This window comes from Lontra canadensis, unplaced genomic scaffold (assembly GCF_010015895.1).
Source record: "Lontra canadensis isolate GAN:19392208 unplaced genomic scaffold, GSC_riverotter_1.0 scaffold10, whole genome shotgun sequence".
NCBI lineage: Eukaryota > Metazoa > Chordata > Mammalia > Carnivora > Mustelidae > Lontra > Lontra canadensis.
In genome coordinates, this window is record NW_022631004.1 from 19,063,528 (window position 1) to 19,083,226 (window position 19,699).

The following is a 19,699-nucleotide window of genomic DNA, read 5'->3' on the forward strand; positions in this document are numbered from 1 at the left end:
TTATCCATTTGTCTTTGTTACTTAATAATTATTCCCAGTACAGGGAAATTTATGAGTGGTTTTAATTTATAGGGTACTTAAATCTGTGGGAAAAACTAATTTAAGATTTGGAATACAGCACAGTTATAATTTTGGTATTATATTTAGAAATTATTCATAATCAAAACTTGAGTAAGCATGTGTTAATTAGATCATTTTGTCAGTAAGTGAATTTTTATTCACACTATGTGAAATTAACCATAAAATTTTCTTTTTCTCTTTTTGAGAGTCAAATCCCAATTTTTTGGAGGTCAAATACAAAATTGAGAGTACCTTTATGATAGACTAAAATAATACTATAGATCCCCGCTATTTTGTGTTTGTAGCTAGAACATGCCTGTAACTTTTATTTTCTCTTTTTTTCCCCCCTAGATGCTTGATATTTTAATGACTCAATCTATGTGCTATATAAATATTGCCAAGGAATAAGAAATACATTTAGAATATTAACAAAAACATTTTATTCTGTGGCTTCCTAACATTTCCCTGATTATACTGCCTGGGATAATAAGGAAGAGATTGTTGTAGGAGAGGAGGTGAAAATATTACCTATGCCCCAGCCAAAGAATTAAACCCTGTTATATTCAGAGGAAAACTCTCATTTGAAAAGTTACCCAGTTCTTAACTTGATAATGGATGGGAAAATAATCCTTTATCCTCCTCCACCAAAGACCTAGAAATAAATCTTCCTTTTTAAAAAAAATTAAAGCTGAAGTATTCCCAAATTTTTTATTTGGCTGCATCTAATAGATCTAGAAAACACAAAAGCAGGGTGTCAGCAAAGCCGTAAATACCTGAGAATAAAAGCATAGCGCCAATATGCGTAAACACAGAAATTCTGTCCAGACATGCTAGAGACTTAGGCAGAAACGACCAGAATCTAACTGACTTCAGTTATTTCAGCCATGTACATTTTTTCCTTCTTATATAAACCATTTAATGTTTTGTATTTTTTCTTTGTAAAGGAACTCGTGGAGATTTTACTCATTCTCCCTAAGCCTACTTAATATCATACTGACACATGGCTTAAGTGAATAGAATCTTCAATTTACTTTTTTGTTCTAGAACTAGTATTAGGGAGAATGGCAACATTGAATGTGTGTCAGGAAAACTCCAAAGGGACTTTTTTTAAAATAAAAAGAAGGTAACCACCACTGTATGCTCTCTGTTCCAGACTCATTACTGTCATGTCATTTTCTTTGCGGTATTGTAAAGAATGCAAAAAGTAGGAATTAAGATGTCAAAGGAAAATGTTCACCTTCTCAAAGTCAAATTGGAAGGAAGAGTTCTTAAATCTAAAATGGAAAATGAGGTTTCAAGTAGAAGTTTCGGACCACAAGTTGTTTTTGTAGTGGTAAATTCTCCAATGTTAGAATACAACAGGGAAGCCTGGGGAGCTCCATCGGTTAAGTGGCTGCCTTAGGCTCAACTCATGAACCCAGGGTCCTGGAATCGAGTCCCGAGTTGGGCTCCTTGCTCAGCTTCTCCCTCTGCCTGCCACTACCCGCTGCTTATGCACACGCGCTCTCTCTCTGACAAATAAATAAGCAAAACCTTAAAAAAAAAAAAAAAACGCAAAAAACAAAAAGGTTGCCTACATGGGGAGGAGAGTAACCAATCAGAGTAAACTCTCAAAAAGCCAGTGCAAGAGTGATGAACAAGTTTAAGTGGCGGACATTACAGAAGACCCCTTGTCCAACTGACCAAGAAGTCAAGGTCTTGAAACGGAGTGAAAGAGTTATGTGATCTCACACAACACAGAAGTCAGGAGTGCTTGATATTGCCATGCAGTGATCCCAGAATGCAGTTTCTTTTCATTTCTCTGGTCTGCCTCTCTTCACAGAGTTTCATCTTAAGAATGTTAGCAATGTAACTATGTATTCCTGCCATCACACCCATACAGAGGGGTGGGAAAGGACTAATCGTATCTTTCTGGTTTTCTTAAAAGCAACAGTCTTTTCAGCCACATTCTCTCTCACTGCCCTTTCTTGACCTGGACCTCCTCCTGCTGACTGCTCCTCAGGTCTCACTGGCTAGAAATGGGTCACCTGTGGGCTCTTAAGCCAGTCACTAGCAAAGAGAATGGGATTTCTGCAACTGAATGAAATTAATCAGTGACCACACTAAACCTGGGGAGATCACCTTCCTCTGTGTTACATGGGGAATAAGTAGATACAAATGCCAAATAGACTTTTTATTAGAAAATTTTTTTTAAAATGACATGAAAATGGTGTAGGAAATCAAGGGTTTCCACTATTATGTATCCCAAAATCCAAGAGAATTAAACAGAGCAGATGTATGTGTGTGAAAGACCTGGATTTGAGAATGATATGTTAAGTAGGGTAAATAAATTTTGTGCCCAATATTTAGAGAAGTAAAAGAATACTGCATATACAGTTCTCGAAGGCTCTGAGATTTGAGGTCAAGTGACAAAGCACTATGGGAATACAATTTTTTTCATAAAGTCTCAGATTGGGCAACTAAGTGAACTTTTGGGGAGATGTGAGAAGCTCGGCAACTGTAGGCAAACAAAAGAAAAGCTACACAATGACTCGCTTTTAAAAAAAAGCAAACAGCCACTTGAAAGCTTTTCAGAGGTAGTATGTGCAGAAATCTCCCTGGGTGTCTACAATCACCATAAAAACTTCAGTCTGTGATATATAATAAAGCATAATGGCTATGTTGCTATTCCCTTTTATGTCTCTGGATTAGGTTTCTGTTATCAGCGGAACCTACCTTGGCTTGGATTACATGAGTAAGCAAAACGGAGGTGAAGGCGGCATCATTATCAATATGTCCTCTTTAGCAGGTAAGGACAAGTATGACATTCATAACAATTTCCTATTGGTAATATGGACCACAAAAATAAATCTTCATTAATAATAACTTCCTACTGGGGCGCCTGGGTGGCTCAGTGGGTTAAAGCCTCTGCCTTCGGCTCAGGTCATGGTCCCAGGGTCCTGGGATCAAGCCCCGCATCGGGCTCTCTGCTCAGCGGCGAGCCTGCTTCCTCCTCTCTTGCTGCCTGTCTCTCTGCCTACTTGTGATCTCTATCTGTCAAATGAATAAATAAAAAAATTTTTAAAAAAATAAATAATAACTTCCTACTGATAATTTGGATCACAGAAGTAGATAATCAAAGTACATTTATTATCAACTTGGGAACTTAAAATTTGTTTAATTACTTGGTTTTGTTTTTACTGGCTCTGTGGACTTTTCTGTTGCATAATATCAGGAGTTTGGAGTATAGGTTTACTTCTGTCACTTTAAATTGTGACTTTTTAAGCTCACTTACTGTGGCACTGAGCAGTAATGCATATGAAAACATCTTTAACAAAGTACAAGAGTGCTAGAACCAGTAAGGTATCTCTACTCCCATGTGACTTTAGAAAGAGTATATCGTAATTGAAATCTGTTGTAGGGGAGGCCAGACTTTACCTGTAGTTTCTTAGGGTCTCTGGCCAGGCCTGAGAATTAAACTGACGTAAGACAGATGAGCAAGAAAAAAGTGTATAGATTTTTAAAGGTACATGAGTGTCCCCATAGAAAAACCAAGACCCAAGAATGACTAGGCCTAAGCATTTATAAACAAGGGTGAACGAAGAGAGGTAATTATGGGAAAGCCACTAAAATATATAGGGGGCCTAAAGGAAGGTGAGAATTATTTTAAGAAGGTCTGTACAGATTTCCGCTGGCCTGGACTCCCCATCTCTGATGATAAGAATGTTTCTTTCCTACTGGTATAGGAAGGACATATTTTACATGGGAGTTTCATCACCTGCTTTCAGGAGCAAAAGGAGAGGTCAGAAAGCCCATCTTACTTACACCTGCTGTTTTTCAAGTGCCTTTAGTTCTAAATAATCCTTATGCCAAAGTGGTACATTTTGGGTTGAATTATTCTGCCATCCTTCAATGCTAAACAGCTGTAATACATAGACCCAAAAATGTAATGGCTTAAATTTAGGATAAGCTTATTTCTCACTCATGTATCAGTCCCAGGCAAGATTCTTGTTGCTGGGACCCTCTTCTATAGGTAGTCATTGGGAAAACTGGCTGGCTGAGGTCTCTGACACGGAGCTTCCATAGTTATGCTGATGGGGGTGGGGTGCCGTGGGATGGGGGACTCCTTTCTCTGCAGCAGAAATAGAGAACACTGAGGGAAAGGGGGGAAAAGCTGCTTTTCTAAACCCTTTTACCCCCAGCCCAGTAATGGCAAACCTCACTCTTGTTGAGATTCCAGAACAGAATTTGATCTCATGGCTCATCTAACTACAAGAGGGCCTGAGAATTAGTCTAGCTCTGTGCCTAAGAAAGAAACGGATTCCAGTCCATGGCTAACCATCTTTACCACAATGTGCAATCCAAACTCTGTCTTAGTCAGGACAGTAGGATTTAGTTCCACCTGATACCATATTACTCAATAGTGGCTTTAAGTCTTTGGCAGAAACTTTGGAACAACTCAGCCAGATGATATGACTTCTAAAATTCTAGGGGGGAAAAATCACCAATGCTTTTTCAGTAGTTCAAATGATAATTTCATTTGAAGTTTTAGAAGTCTGACCAGTATTGACAGTGAGTGGTCTAAACTCTGCCTGTCCCAAAGTAGGGACACTTCCTTACATTATCTGGTTTCAGTCATGTGGTAATTTCAAAACAGGTGCTCAAAACAGGTGTTCCCCGCCTCTCCCACTGTGCCCCACCTCCCAGCTCTAGTTGTATTTCAGGGGTCAGGTGTGGAGACACCTGTGACAACACCAGAGATCTGCTTCCCAGCATTGTTCTTTCTCCTTCCTCTGGGTGTCATTGTCAGATGGTCCTTAAGTCTCTTTAAACTGCCACCAAGGGAGGCTTAGAAATCTCCTTCTTGAGAAGTTCTCAAAAAACAAACGAGCATTTCCGTTTCTGGGTTGCTTAAAAACAAAATAACATCCCTAAAGTTATTATAGAACGAATTCTACAAGTTTTTCAGGGTAAATTGGTTATTTTTCCTAATGTAATATCTACTTATAAATGATAAGATTTCAATTCTGAGGATGTGGTAAAAGGTGAGAGCATGGGCAAGACTTAGATATTTGGCCTAAGAGAGAGCCACATTTAAATTCTGGGAGTCTGAAACCCTAGAGTCAAATTGCCATGGCTATGTCTGCACTATTTTGAAATAAAATTATAAAGAAAAATACATAAACAATTAGAGAATTAATAAGAAGTATTCGATATCTTAATAAAAATAGAAATGTACAAAAACCTGGGGTGGTGATCAAGAGATAATCCCATGGGTTGTCTCTTAAAGCTAAAGGGCTAACAAGGACTGGAGAAGCTTGAATCCTGTTCAGGGAGCCCCTTGCCCTTCTGTCACTGGAAGTACTTCTTTCATTCCCAGGAAGTCTGGAAGCCTCAAGGCTGAATCAATTTAGAACTCTATTCGAGACATTCTGTACCATAAGAGGAGGCTTAAAAAAAAAAAAAAGGAGGCTTATTTGCCTCAGAGCTTGAATAAAGATGTACAATGCAGTACTGTATTTTAGCCAATAAAAATATTTAAAGGTGTCATCACACTTAACATTCATTGAACACTTACTGTTTACATGCTACTATTTTAAACATTGTGTGTGCCTTACCTCATTTAATACAACCACCCCACAAAGTGGATTCTGTAATCTCCCTTTTGTAGGGAAGGAAATCCAGGTAGGAGAATTTGAGTATCTTGCACAAGCTTACACAGCAAGGAAGTAGTAAAGCTGGAATTCCCACGTGAGCAACCTGATTCAGGACCTCCTCTGTCTTAACCACCGGGTTATCTAACTCTTCTGTCCATGAGATTGTTAATTTGGCTCTCTATCCATGATGAGTTTAGCCCAACTCTGAGGTAAAAGAAACTGAATTTGTCTAAATCCATTAAACCAGGGAAATGTGCTAGTTATCTTCAAGCCTTCTGGGCACTGCTTTAATTTCAAGACCACATGACTAACCCTCAGTGATATCTTAAGCTTTTGCCCCATTTGACACACAGAGTAAAGCCCTGAAAACATCTGAGGAGCTTACCAAAGGCACAAGTCAAAACACGTCTTTGGCAAGTGCAATTTAAGGATTACAATTAGACGTCCACTTTGCTCTCTTGGCGAAGAGCTTGCTTTATCACACTACCCACCTCTGGGTGTTCATTGGCTTTTACCTGTTTCAGAGTCAACATTGGGAACCATGTGTGGATCTTTCTCTAGTCATGCAGATGAAACTGAATAAATACAGATTCAGCAATAAGATCATTTTGGTTTCAAATTACCTTTCTGGCACTCTTACAATTTAATGAATATCATAGCATTCCAGACTTCTTCTCCACCTACTATTCCTCCCCGCCAGCAGGGTGTCTCTGCTTATAATGGTTGCATAGCTTATCTTTGTCCATTGTGTTTAATTTGGTGCCTTCATGCTTATGTAGGGACGTACCCTCCCTCAATAATGCCCGACCTCCATACCTGATGCCTTTATACTGTTTCTTTTTTGTCACTGGCCAACCTGGACAGGCTTTGCCACCTTTCTTCCCACCTGGGCTTTGGCATTAATGTCCTTTAATCTCACAAAGAGGATGAAGATAAATTGCCCTGTAGTCTATCCAATCAGCAAGAACATCTCTTCTTCCCACAGTGAGATGAGTTTGATAAACACTCAGGATTTTGTAATAGTAGAAAAAGATCAGTGAGAACCTCTCTGGCTTTACATTTTCCTCAGAAGTGTTACCAAGAGTTTTATACCCTTGAAGTCATAGCCTGTTGGGAGAGGTCAGATGACCAAAATGTCTGAGGAGTTGCCAGAGTCAAAGTATTTTTTCCCCTCAGCTTTATTGAGGTATAAATGACCAAATTTCTAATGCTTACTTCCTATGTGTTTTCCAAAAGTGTTTTCTGAACTTTCTTTCTTCAGATTTGTTCCTACTTCCCTCCCACTGGTCAGTCCACTAATGGAATAGCTGTGGGTGCTGTTCAACTCTACCAGTCTTTCCTCACAGTCTCTTACGCTGTCAGTAAAACCTTAAGTTGAAACACTGGTTTGGGCAGAGAAGTTAATGAGTAATGACCACTGACGCAGACCAAATATCAAATGCAATTAATAAGTTTAACAAACAGGAGTCAAATGGAGAGTGATTCCACTGTGTATTGAGGGAAGGGTGTGCGCCAGTGGGAGCTCCAGAAGATGTTCTGAGCACTGTTGACCACCTAGACTCCTCTATGAGTTTCTGTCTATAAACACAGTATGTAAAGCTGTGCTCATATTGACATAGTCATCCTTAACTATTAAAAAAAAAAAAAAAGTTGAGAGGATCAACAACAGATCAGCCTGAAGTCGGGTTTGACACCCATCGTCTGGCACAAGACATCTCATGAGAGTCAAGTGTGCTTCTTATACAGTTCATTGCTTCTGACAGTGGGAAGGAAGAAATAGTTGTCACAGGAAAAGCAATCTGCCTGCTAATCCTTCTCCCACTTGCCTATGTACTTAGCTTTGGAGGTCCTAGTGAGCTCTGGGGGTATCCCCTGTGCCTTTGGGACAACCACTCAGGGGCATTTTGTGAGAGATCCTATTAGGGTCTCATTTCCTGAGATGGAAAACAGTAAGTAAGAAAACTTAAAAACATTTAGAGTCTCAAGAAAATACTTGAAAAATCATTGATTTCTAAAATACCAACCCAGTATTTTACTTACTTGGCTATACGTTTCATCTAAATTGATATAATTAGCTTGACGTTTGTGTTGAGGTGAATGTGCTTAAGATACCTCTGTAAGGAGCAGCTTCTACTTAAACCTACATTAAGCATGTACAGAAAGGAGAAGGGGGATATGAGAGTAACTAGGTAAATATTCTACATGAAGAGCTATATACCAGTATCTCTTATGAGCATGGCGGAACCAAATGGATAGCATGGCATAGACTTTTTAAACAGAAACAGGATACTGAATTTCAAGGCCCTGGGTCTCCCATGGCCTGAAGAGCAGTAGTGGGACTGGAATGTTAAAACAGAGCAGAAATTTCAGGTGAGCTAAAATACTCATCACCTTCTTTCATCTCCAGGCCAAAAGTAAAAAGAAGACCTAACATATTTAGGAAATGCCAAGTCACAGGCATTGTGATAAACTCTTGGTTATATGAGTTTTACCTTTTACCAACTCCCTACAACTTATTCCAAACAACTGTATATAACTTGGAAAATGTGATGAGAATTAGCAGTAGTAATAACTGCAGATTTTATTTTGCCATTATTGTAAGTGTATGCCATAGAGTAGGTGATCCTACATTATCTTGATCTTTATTGGCCAGATGCCAACTGTTAAGAACCTGCGAGCCACCTTTCTTGTTTAGTACAGTCAACGTGCTTCATGGTGTCCATTGTGCTGTCTTATGGCTTAAAATGATTAAGAAGGTACAGACTAGAAGGAATCAATAAGAAAGATGAAATATATATGAATTGGCCTTTTGAGGAATGGATAAAAATGTTTAGGGTTTCCTAGCCAGATTAGGCAATGAATAGTCTTCTGGAACTAACATGCATAGATGATTACCTAGATGCTTAGATACCTAGGGATTTTGTTCAGATGTAAATTCTGACTCAGTAGGTCTTGGAGAGGTCATGAAATTCTGGTGCTAGTCCAAGGATTAGCCACACTTTGAGCAACTAGCCTCCAGTTTATAGAGATTCATGGAATGGCTACAGAAGTTCATCTCCGTTTCCTCTGATCACAGCACAGGCAATGCCTGAACTTCTAGGAAGGAGAATTTTGGTGGAACATTAGAAGCCACTTTCCAAGAATTAATAAAGTTAATTATTAACAAACAAATTACCTTTCTGGAGAGATTTTTATTATAGAAGATGTAGTAGTTTTAGGAAGGTTTAGACCACTTTTTATGTCCTGTCACACTTTAAAACATGATTTAGGGGCACCTGGGTGTCTCAGTCAGTTAAGCATCTGATTCCTGATTTCAGCTCAGGTCATGATCTCCAAGTTGTGAGATCGAGTCCCTCGGAGGGCTTCATGCTCAGCAGGGAATCTGCTTGGAATTCTTTCCCCTCCTTCTCCCTCCCACTCTGCCCCTCCCACTGCCTGCTTGTGCACACTCTCTCTCTCTCTCTCTCTCTCTCTCAAATAAATAAATAAAACATGGTTTGTTAATGGCAGACAATATACTGAGAGAAAAAAAGCAGCATCAGATAATGTGTTCTGTTATGTGGAACATCGCATAATGGGGAAGTGTCCCCATTACTTTGGTCAGCTTTCTGCACGAACATAAACAGATTCTCACCAGTTCTCCCTTTTCCCTTGTCTTAGAGAAGTGATAGTTAAAAACAGAAAGGTGGGTACATGGTTTCCTTTTGGATTATAAAGAAAACATGAGGGGCTCAGTTTCCTGCTTTTTGGCATAGCTGCTGAGCTACAATTTATCATGCAAAGACTGGTATCCTTAGACTCTCAATTTATTTTCCTAAGCTGAATTTCTTTAGCACTTCTGTGTAATCTGTTTCATATGGCTTCTACCCATTTAAAAGAAAATCTGTTTGGAGGTCCAGTACAATTGCCCTGTCCGAGCAGATTTCAGTTTTTTACACAAGATCTTTTTGAGTTTTTAACTTCTATGAGACATAGGGATTAAAGGTATCTGTTGTAAATATGGACAGAAAGGATATTAAAGATGGAAGAACTAATGTGGAAACGGAAATTATATTTTTCTAAATGACTTCCGTGTATGTCCTGTAATTGCATATGTAATTTTCAGGTGTTTAAATTTTTCTTCGTAATTATCTCATCAGTCAGTGACTATTTGGTGTTATTATCCTGAGTGGTTGTAGAAACTATTTCTCTATTTTGTGGGTAGAATTTCTCCTTCTTTTGATTTTTTTTTTCTAAACCTATTGTCATGATAAACAATCCTATAACTAATTAGACATGTTATATTTTGGTGAGAGTCGTTTTGGGATTCCGTACGTGAACTTTGCACCATTCTGGGTCTAGAGTGAACTTTGTCCCATTCTGGGTCTAGAGTTTTAAAGATAAAAGCTTCAGAGAGTTTAGAGAGAGAGTTTTAGAGATAAATACTCTATTCTTGACCTTTTAAATATAAATAAAAATGTCTTACAATATTTTTTTAAAAATGTCATTTCTTTGGAGACTGCCATCTTGTTGCCACAATCCCTTGTTTTGTTGTTGTTAGGTCCTTTAACATGAAGAGCCTGTATCTATAGGTATCAATTTGCAAGATGTTAGAAACCCAAATTAATTCCAGCAGCTGGTCATGGAGTTCTACTCCTGGCAAAAGTCCCTTGAAGTCAGATAACAGCACCGATCTAGCAGTTCAGCCAATGAAGGTCTACTCTCCACCCTGCACCAGGGGTCTTCCCATTAGTCTGACATATTTCAATAGAGTATTTCGTTTTTTATTTATTTGAAAGAAAGAAAAAGAGAGTGAGAGCGAGCGAGCACAGGAGCAGGGGCAGAGGCAGAAGGAGAAGCAGACTCCCCACTGAGCAGGGAGCCCGATGCAGGACTCGATCCCAGGACCCCTAGATCATGACTTGAGCTGAAGGCAGGGGCTCAACCAACTGAGCCACCCAGGTGCCCCTCAATATATTTTAAAGACTACTTCCTATGCCTTGTACTTGAAAGCTACTAAACACACAGATCTTAAATGAATGTACTTCTGTAAATCTTGAATTAGGATTAACAACAGCCCATGGTTTGCCAGGGTTCAGAAACCAAAGCAAGTTAGGACATGGACCAGATTTGTGGCATTTTAATTCAAATGTCAAAATGTACATTCTGATAAAAAGATATAATGTGGATAAGTAAGTCTATAAAACAAGATCTGGAGATGTTTCATCCCAAGGAAAAATATTTATATAAAATAATAGCAAATTGTACAGCTTATTATGTGCCAGGCACTGCTTAAAGAATTTTATGTAAATTAGCTCATTTGGGACTCAGCTGCTACCATGATGGCTCTAGTTTACAGAACAGAAACACCTTGGTAGCCCTCACTTCTTCAAAGGTCACATAGCTCATTGTGATGGATTCAAAATTTGAATTTGGGGACGCCTGGGTGACTGCTCAGTCAGTTAAGCATCTGCCTTCAACTCAGGTCATGATCCCAGGGTCCTAAGATCCAGTCCCACATCCGGCTCCCCTGCTCAGTGGGGAATCTGCTTCTCCCTCTCCGTCTATCACTCCCCCTGCTTGTGCTTGCATGCATTCTTTCTCTCAAATAAATTTAAAAAAAAGAATCTTAAAAGTAAAATGTTCTCACTGAAAAAAAAGGTTTTTTTTTTCTTAACTCAGTCAGCCTAGCACCCAAAGTCCAAACCACTGTGCTATAGTCCCCCTCGACAACTTTGATTAAAAGGACATTTTTGAGTGATTAAATAGTATAAGAAAATGTTGGTCATGAGATCTGTTTGATGGGAGCGGTGAAATGAAAATTCAAGTAGAGTGAGTTGGGCAGCAAATGGGAAGCAAGGAGAGTAGAAACAAGGAGTAGAGAAACTCTTTTCAGTACTTTGTGTTGTCAAGAGATACAGAATTGTAGCTGGAGGAAAATGTGAGACTATGGGTGTTACTTATAGATAAGTGATCTTGAGACATGTTCATATCTCAAGGGGCATGACTCTCATTTGATTTTGCTCTTGATAACAGTGACCACTCTTGGCTTCTTAGAATACTATCTTTAATTTCTATGACAGGGTACCTAACCTGTTTTCTTCCTACCTCCACTGGTTCTTTCTTCAAGTCTCTTTTGTTGAGTCATCCTCTTCTACCAGAGATGGCTGCCATGTATAGTTGTGCAGGTTATAAACTGCAGAAATTTGGCAGGGGTGGGAGCATAGGGGGTGGGAGGGCTAAGGCAGGGCACAATTTACACAACCAAGTTAATGGTGTTTCCAGAGTCATAACATGCACACCCTGCATGCACAATTCTATGTGCTGACCCTGAGTCCCAGCCTCAGAATGTATTTTTATTTGAAGCACATAGAAACAACATATATTAGTATTGTAGGGCGAAGGTAAGTAACAGAAGTACAGTTGACCAATACTGAAACTAAACCACAATAGCAATAATATTGTGTGTAAAAGAAAAGTGGCTCTTGAGGTCTAATAGAAAATGTTGGATGTCTGAAATATTCAGAAAAAATCATAGTTAAAAATAAAAACAAAACCTTAAAAAAAAAACTTTCTTTATCCATTTTGTCTTCTTTTCACAATAGCAAACTGAGGTACAGATGGTAAGTCTCCACCTGGACTGTCCATTGGCAAGCTGGGGGTAAAATACTGCAGATCACTAACCTACCCTACCTGTTTGAAACATAAGAAGCAACAGTGAAAATCTATATGTATGGGAAGATAAAAAAAAAATCTCTATTTAACTAAGTTAACTATGACTTGCTTAAGTAATTGAAAAAAAGAATTCTCTTAACTTATAATACCCTAAAAGTAAAAACAATCCAGATATCTATCAACAGGTGAATGTATATGCAATTGATGGGTATATCCTTACAGTGGAATACTATTCAGAAAAAAAAAAGGAAAAATTAGCTATTAATATACACTACAGCATAGATAAAACTTCAAATAATTATCCCGAGTGAAAGAAGTCAGACCAAAAGATTTTATAATATATGATTACGTTTGCATAAACTTCTAGAAAAAGCAAACTACAGTGACACAAAGCAGAACAGTGTTTGCCTAGAGGGAGGGGGAAAGCAGAAGGAAAAGATGACACAGGGGCAAGAGAAGACTTTTTGGTGATGGATATGTTCATTATCTTGATTTCCATGAAACCATTATCATGGTTTCATGAGTGTATATATATGTCAGAATTTATCAGACTGAATGCTTTAAATATATGGAGTTTATTGTGTGTCCGTTATACCTTAGTAAAGCTGTAAAAAAATTAAAATGGACACAATTTCTGAATGTTTGATACTGACTTATACAGCCTTTGAGCTAATATCAGAAAGGGAAAGCAAGGCACAAGTAGACATTTTTCAGGATGTCAGTGAAAATGTCATTATAATGTTAACAAGATTCATAAAGGCAAGTGCCACTTTAAAAATGCAAACAAACTTTTCACATTCTGGTCACCTCTCCAATTGTACCTTTAGAGGAATGTCTGTGTTTTGTGCTTGCTTCTTAAATGGAACCACCTTATTTGATTTATTTCACTTCTGTGACACTTTGAACTAGCTTGGGTTCAGAAGTTCAGTACCTTCACACAAGTAACAAAAATTCATCCCAAATTCATCTTTGACAACATTTATGAATGGTGTCCCTATGCGTTTTGTTTCGGTGGCTGCGTCAGCTTATCTCTGATGAAGGTCATTCTGCATTTCCTGCCATCCGTGAACACCATTCTTCAACCAACTGCCTTTGTCTTGTAAAGTTTTACGGAGAGGCAGACAGCAAGGAACTTAGAAGAGCACGCAGCCCCAATGCCTGGCTGCTCCTACTTTATTCCCTTTGTCCACAATCCCAAACACACCTGTGTACCCTATGTAGGCATCATAAATTCTTGCTGACTGACATCGATGAACTTAATTAACTCACACATTTTACTTAACCTAAGAAACAACAACAACAAGAGAGCCATACGGTACAGTCCTTTGAGATCACTGGGTGGACGCTTTGTGTGTGATCTACCATCCTCAGTGATTTAAAGTGCTCTTGAGCAAACATACTTTATAAATTGAGACCTGGCAGGCACCCAGGGAGTGGTTAAGGTCTGCATTTATTGCTGAACTTTGGCATAACACACTCAACAACTGATTGGTGGTGCTCTGGGACTGGTTAGCTGGGTGGAGATGAACATGTCTCAGCAGAATAATTTAGTCTTATTAGCGTGACATTTGATATTAATAACATTATAGTAATCAGAGATCACGGTTTCTTGACTCAGAAATCACCAACTGGAAAAATGTTAAAATGAGTTAATGGGGGATATTTGTTAAAAACTGAAATGTACAGATGGCTCTAATTTAAAGCCTTGCTGTTGATCATGGAATTGACAATGATGAGAAATAAACTAGATAGTAACATTTTAGTAAAAGGTCTTGCCTATTGTTTTGTATCTTTTTGAGGGTTGAGCAGGACGTAGGGGGGAAGAGATGCTAAGCGTGTTACAATGACTGTTTCTGCAGGCCAGGAATTTAATCATACATTCCAATAGTTATTATTGTGTATGTGTGGAAAATTAAACCAATTCTGAAATTGCTTGAATTCTGTTAGAGCACATGATTATGAAATGAAACAAAATAGCATCATACATCTTTATTTCTGTTTTTCTTTTCTTTTTTTTTTAATTTCTGGCTTTCTTTACCTGAGTCATGGACAAGAAGAACTAGGCATCTTTTACAGATCAGAATCAAAAGTGGTTACTTTGACTTTTCTTAAATACTTTAGAGGGATCATCAGTACAGTCAGTGATGGGGGAAATGTCTACTAATTCATAGCAAAGAGAAGTCCTCTCCAAGTCTCTTTTCCGAAATTTACACTTTAGCCATTTGGAAGCTTTACAAAATGTAGAATAGATACTTTTTAAAAATCAAGTCTTAAAAACTGAAAATTGGTGGTAATTACTGGGTTTAAAGGTGATTCTGCTTATGTTTCAGATAACATTTACTTGTCTTAACCAAGGGTCAGGGAGACAGACGGACTTCATATCACTCTTGGCTTCATTCCTAGGTTGTAACTTACACGCCATCAATTCTGGCCAGTATAGTAGAGATCATGGAAGGAAAATTGTCTCGTAATTATTTTCGTGTATTTTGTAGAATAAGCTTCAAATGGAACAGGGACAAATTACTCAATCGTGTAGCAATTATTGGATTTTTGTCTGCTTATTTTTTAGTGAAATTCTTTAAATGTTTTGTTTGTTTCAGGGCTCATGCCTGTGGCACAACAGCCTGTTTATTGTGCTTCAAAGCACGGCATAATTGGATTCACACGCTCAGCAGCGGTGAGGATCTAACAACCGCACGATCTCTTGTTCTCTTTCTGTGCGTATGTGAAACATGAGTTCTAGAAAGCAGAAGGAATAAATTCAGAATTCAGTGCATCTGGTTTAAAGAGAGAAAAATAAATTATCCTATAATCGTTATTATAAAGGTGGTTTTCAGATCCCATCAAGGAGCAAATGAAGAAGAGATCTCTTAAAAATGAAGTCCCTAAACACAGATGTGTTATTGAAAAATTTCCTCAGGGTTAAAAACAAAAAAAGGAAGGCACTCTTTATTTTTAAAATTGACTCCAAATGTAAAAATTGTTAACTTCAGGCCTTCTTGAATAGAATATGTATTGTGCTCTAGATATTACTTATCCTTGGAGATAAAAAGGCTAGCACAGAGGTATGGGACGGGAATTTACCAGAGAGAGTAGTCAAGGATGACATCTCCATGGGGCCTAAGGTGACAGGTGTATAGAGCTAAGAAAAATATCTTAGGCCTGATTGACTACACGCACTGGTGGCATGAAGTAAGAATGCTTGCCTTTTTATTAACTGAAAAGGGGGCATTTTGAGTGGAACCTGAGGAGCAAGGGGAGAGTCAGAAGCAGAAGCTAGGCAAAAAGCAGCTTATGGACCACAGGAATGAGCTCAGATGGATTCTAACTGCAGCCATCAGCAAGTCTTTTATGCAAAGGAGTGACAAGATCAGGTTTCCATTTTCAGAAGACCATTCTGGCTATTGTTTAGAGAATGTATTAGGACAGGTATAGAAGAGGATAGAATAGTTTGGGGGAATCTCTGCTGTGATTAATCTAGGTGAGACAAGAGAAGGCCCAGACAGAGATGGAGAAGAGATGGGGTTAGAGAAACTAGATGCATGAATGGTAAATGTTCAGTCAAAAGGGAAGATAAGCAGCTCTCATGATTTTAATTCAAATTTATTGGAAATTTTTATTTACTTTGCATAGATTTAATCTTTAATTCAACTTTTAATGAACACATAAAAGTATTACAAAACAAAATAATACTGATGAGCACTGGGTGTTATATGCAACTAGTGAATTACTGAACTCTACACCAAAAACTAATGATGTACCATATGTTGGCTAATTGAATTTAAATTAAAAAAATAAAACAATTTTTAAATACCAGAAATTTCCTATTTACAATGACAAGAACGTAAATCCGTACCATCAATTCTCATTATTTGTGGTAGTTAGCTCTATAAAATCACTTATGAACACTGCATCAGAGAATACTGAACTGTTCTTCCTCAGGGAAATGTGGGGTTCCTTCGAGCCTATGCTCACAGCATCTTGACCAATCAGTCCATACATAGCCTAGTCTTACATATATTTCTATGTGAAGACATGTTATTTAATATGCATGGTGTTCACTAAGTAACATATGAACATGAGCAACAGTATTTATACCTCATGCCTGAAGGAACCTTATCTGACACATGAGCTTTCTCTGTAAGGCGCATCACAGCCTTCCCTCGCTTGGGACCACTGAACAGCACTTCACCACTATGCTTGGGAGGCGTTTTAAGTAGCAAAGTCACCAACAAAAGGCACAAAAATGGGAAAGACATAGACTGAATATATCACAAAGAGGATGTTTGTTTATAGTGTAAGAGCTGAAACAAGGGCATTATTTTTATCGTAGTTGGAACATTTGCTCTGTGCTTATCCATAAACGACCCCAAGCACCCCATGACTGTTGATTTTAGGGGTTACAAAGAAACTTTAGCAAGTAAGTAAATGGAATCCAAAAATAATTGACTACCGTTTGTTTTGTAAATAGTTCAAATAAAATCAATAGGTTGAATTTGAACCAAGAAATGCTAGTCTGAAGATGCTTAAACTGTCTTCTGCATAGTGCATATTATCAAGAGTGTCTTTAGAATCAGAGTCCCAGACTTACCCCTAACAGTATTTTTTAAGGAAATATTCTCTTGTTATACAATCTTTGAAGGCAAACCTGAGATACTAATTTCTCAGCCTTGGCCTTTTACGTTTCGCTTCCTGCAGAGTTCAGTAGATAAGAGAAGCTTAGATAATCAAGTATTTTCAGGAGTTCCCCAGAAATATTGATTTTTAAAGAATTAATTATCTGAAGCTTTCAGGAATTAATTTAACGCTTTAAGTATGTATTCTTTTATTTTCTGCTACCAGTCAACCTTAACATTGTCTTTGTTAGATCGCTAGAAGGGTATCTGACTGGTATTTTTCACATCAGAGTCTTTGAAATGGTTTTAATTATCCGTGTGTCCCATGGTATACATTTAGAAAGCAACTGAAACCTGCAACCTTCTACTTCTGATCCACAGATGGCAGCTAATCTCATGAACAGTGGTGTTAGACTGAATGCCATTTGCCCAGGCTTTGTTAATACACCCATTCTCGAATCCATTGAGAAAGAAGAAAACATGGGACAATATATAGAATATAAGGATCATATTAAGGATATGATGAAGTTCTATGGAATTTTGGAGTAAGTAAAACTATACCAATCTTCCTTTTTATGATGGAGCAAAGTACTATCTGGACATAAGCAATAAAATGGGAAAAAATAACCCTTAAATCTGAGAAACTAAGGGTGCTTCAAAGTGCTGGTTTGGCAGACACACTAAAAAAATATTTTTTTGGGTGTCTGAATAGAATGTTTACACATGAATTCCAAGAAACAGAGCATCATAATGCTGTTGGCCATAATGAGATTTAAAAAAAAAAATATGGTGTTTAGTTGCCTGTGGAAGTTGTGATACCTAATTTGACTAAATTCCAAGCAATATTCACATTTACTTTTCATGAAATTTCATATGGCCCCCTAGCTTCGACCGTTTTCCTAAGAAATGGTTTCTCAACGCACATATTTGGTGAACAGTGTCTGAGTTCAAGCAGTTGGTTTCACAACACAGAGTCGTAACTGTCAGGACAAAGGAATCAGACCACCACCTGGGATCAAATTGTGCCTCCACCCCTGACCATAAACTTATCTGTCAACCCATGGATACCTCAATTTTCTCACCTATAGAATAGAAAAAAATGCTAAAATAGCATTTTTGGAAAGTCCGTGAATATATTAATATGTGGAAGGTTTTTAAAAGAGCAACAAGTAGATAATAGATGTTCAGTTAATGTTATCTATAATTCCTCACATTTCTATTTTGATACCATTTTTATCTGGTAAGCCTAAGATCTACTATAAGATAAAGATGAGAAAATAATCATTTTCTGAACAATAAATATAAGTTCATAAATTCTTCCTGTCAGAATGGCAGAAGGTTTGGCATGGAAATCTACCACTCAGTTTATCATCTGATTTAGTTGATATCTATCTAACTGACTAAAATATGGAGGTAGCCATAGCTTCATGATATCCATTTCCCTATTACATGTTAAAGGTATATTTTTTTTCAAAAACAATTCAAAGTGTAGTGATAATTATGCCTTATATTGAGTTTTTAAAAACCAATGTTTCCTTTATTTTTAGCCCATCAATGATTGCAAGTGGATTAATAACACTCATTGAAGATGATGGTTTGAATGGCGCTATTATGAAGATCACAACTTCTAAGGGAATTCATTTTCAAGACTATGAAACGACTCCATTTCATGCAAAAACTCAGTGAACATCTTATATATCTGCCATAACTGAAAATAAGAACAAAATGACTTCTATTAGACTATATCTTCATTAGAATATAGCTTTTAAAATGAAATGTAATTGTGTTATTGTCTGAAGCTTTCTTCCATGCATTTGATATTAACTTTATTTCTAGATGATCAGTTAGGTATTTGGATAAAAATCAGGAACTATCAAAAATAAGGATGTGAACCAAAGCTAACTTGATCTTTATAGTCCATGTAATGATTAAAACAAAGAATATCCAAGGAATATTCTGCATTTCAGAAAATGTATTTAAATTTGTGGTACATAAACATTAATGTTTTTCAGAATATCATTTTAAAGGAGATACTTGAATTGTTATTTAATCAATCCAGATGTAAAAATCTCACTTGTTTTTACGTTTTCACTTGAAAAAAGAGAAGCTACCTACAATGGCAAATTTTTAGTAACAATAACTTTTACTTATATTCCATCTTTTGGCTGAACATTTCAGCTCTTTACAGATGTGGCATATTTTGGGACCAGTAGTTAAAGAGTAAACTACAGTGTGAATATATCCCAAATGAGGAATCTGATGTATGCGAAAATGACAAAGTAATTGGCTGAGATATTGATCCACAGTTCAGCCTCCCAGCTAGGAAAACAATTTCTTTCCTGTTTGCTTACTTTAAGAAATTTAATTTCCTCCAGAAATCTCAGGAATGAAATATTTAACAGTTATAGCAAAAATGATAGTGCTCCTAAGATATTATATTTAAGATCACCTCATTAAAGAAAAAAAATACAAATGTAACATTTTTCAGGTTACTTCATTTGTACCAAGTTCCATAGCGCCTAATTTTTAATAGAACTCTCTTCTTTTTCTAATCTCCAGAATTTAATTAGTATTCTATATATAGCTATTGAGAAGAAGAAATCAATTTTGCCACAGCCTCAGTTGTAAATGTTTTTGTGTGCTCTAAGTCATAATAACAAGAGGTAAAGATAGCCTGTGAAGTTTTGCTATTTTCCCAGTCAAGTATTTTCAGAAAGGATCATTAAATGCAAC

At 37.4% G+C, this 19,699-nt stretch overlaps 1 protein-coding gene across 1 annotated transcript in view; it reads left to right on the forward strand.

Moving 5' to 3' along the window:
• The window catches only part of HPGD (15-hydroxyprostaglandin dehydrogenase), a 28,713-nt gene extending 9,318 nt beyond the window's left edge, over positions 1-19,395 (forward strand). Inside the window, exons 4-7 of the mRNA XM_032855759.1 lie at positions 2,752-2,848; positions 14,951-15,027; positions 17,348-17,511; positions 18,514-19,395. Of these exons, the coding sequence (XP_032711650.1) occupies positions 2,752-2,848; positions 14,951-15,027; positions 17,348-17,511; positions 18,514-18,652 (477 nt within the window). The 3' untranslated portion in view covers positions 18,653-19,395. The remainder of the gene's footprint in view (positions 1-2,751; positions 2,849-14,950; positions 15,028-17,347; positions 17,512-18,513) is intronic.
• The last annotated feature ends 304 nt before the right edge of the window (positions 19,396-19,699 follow it).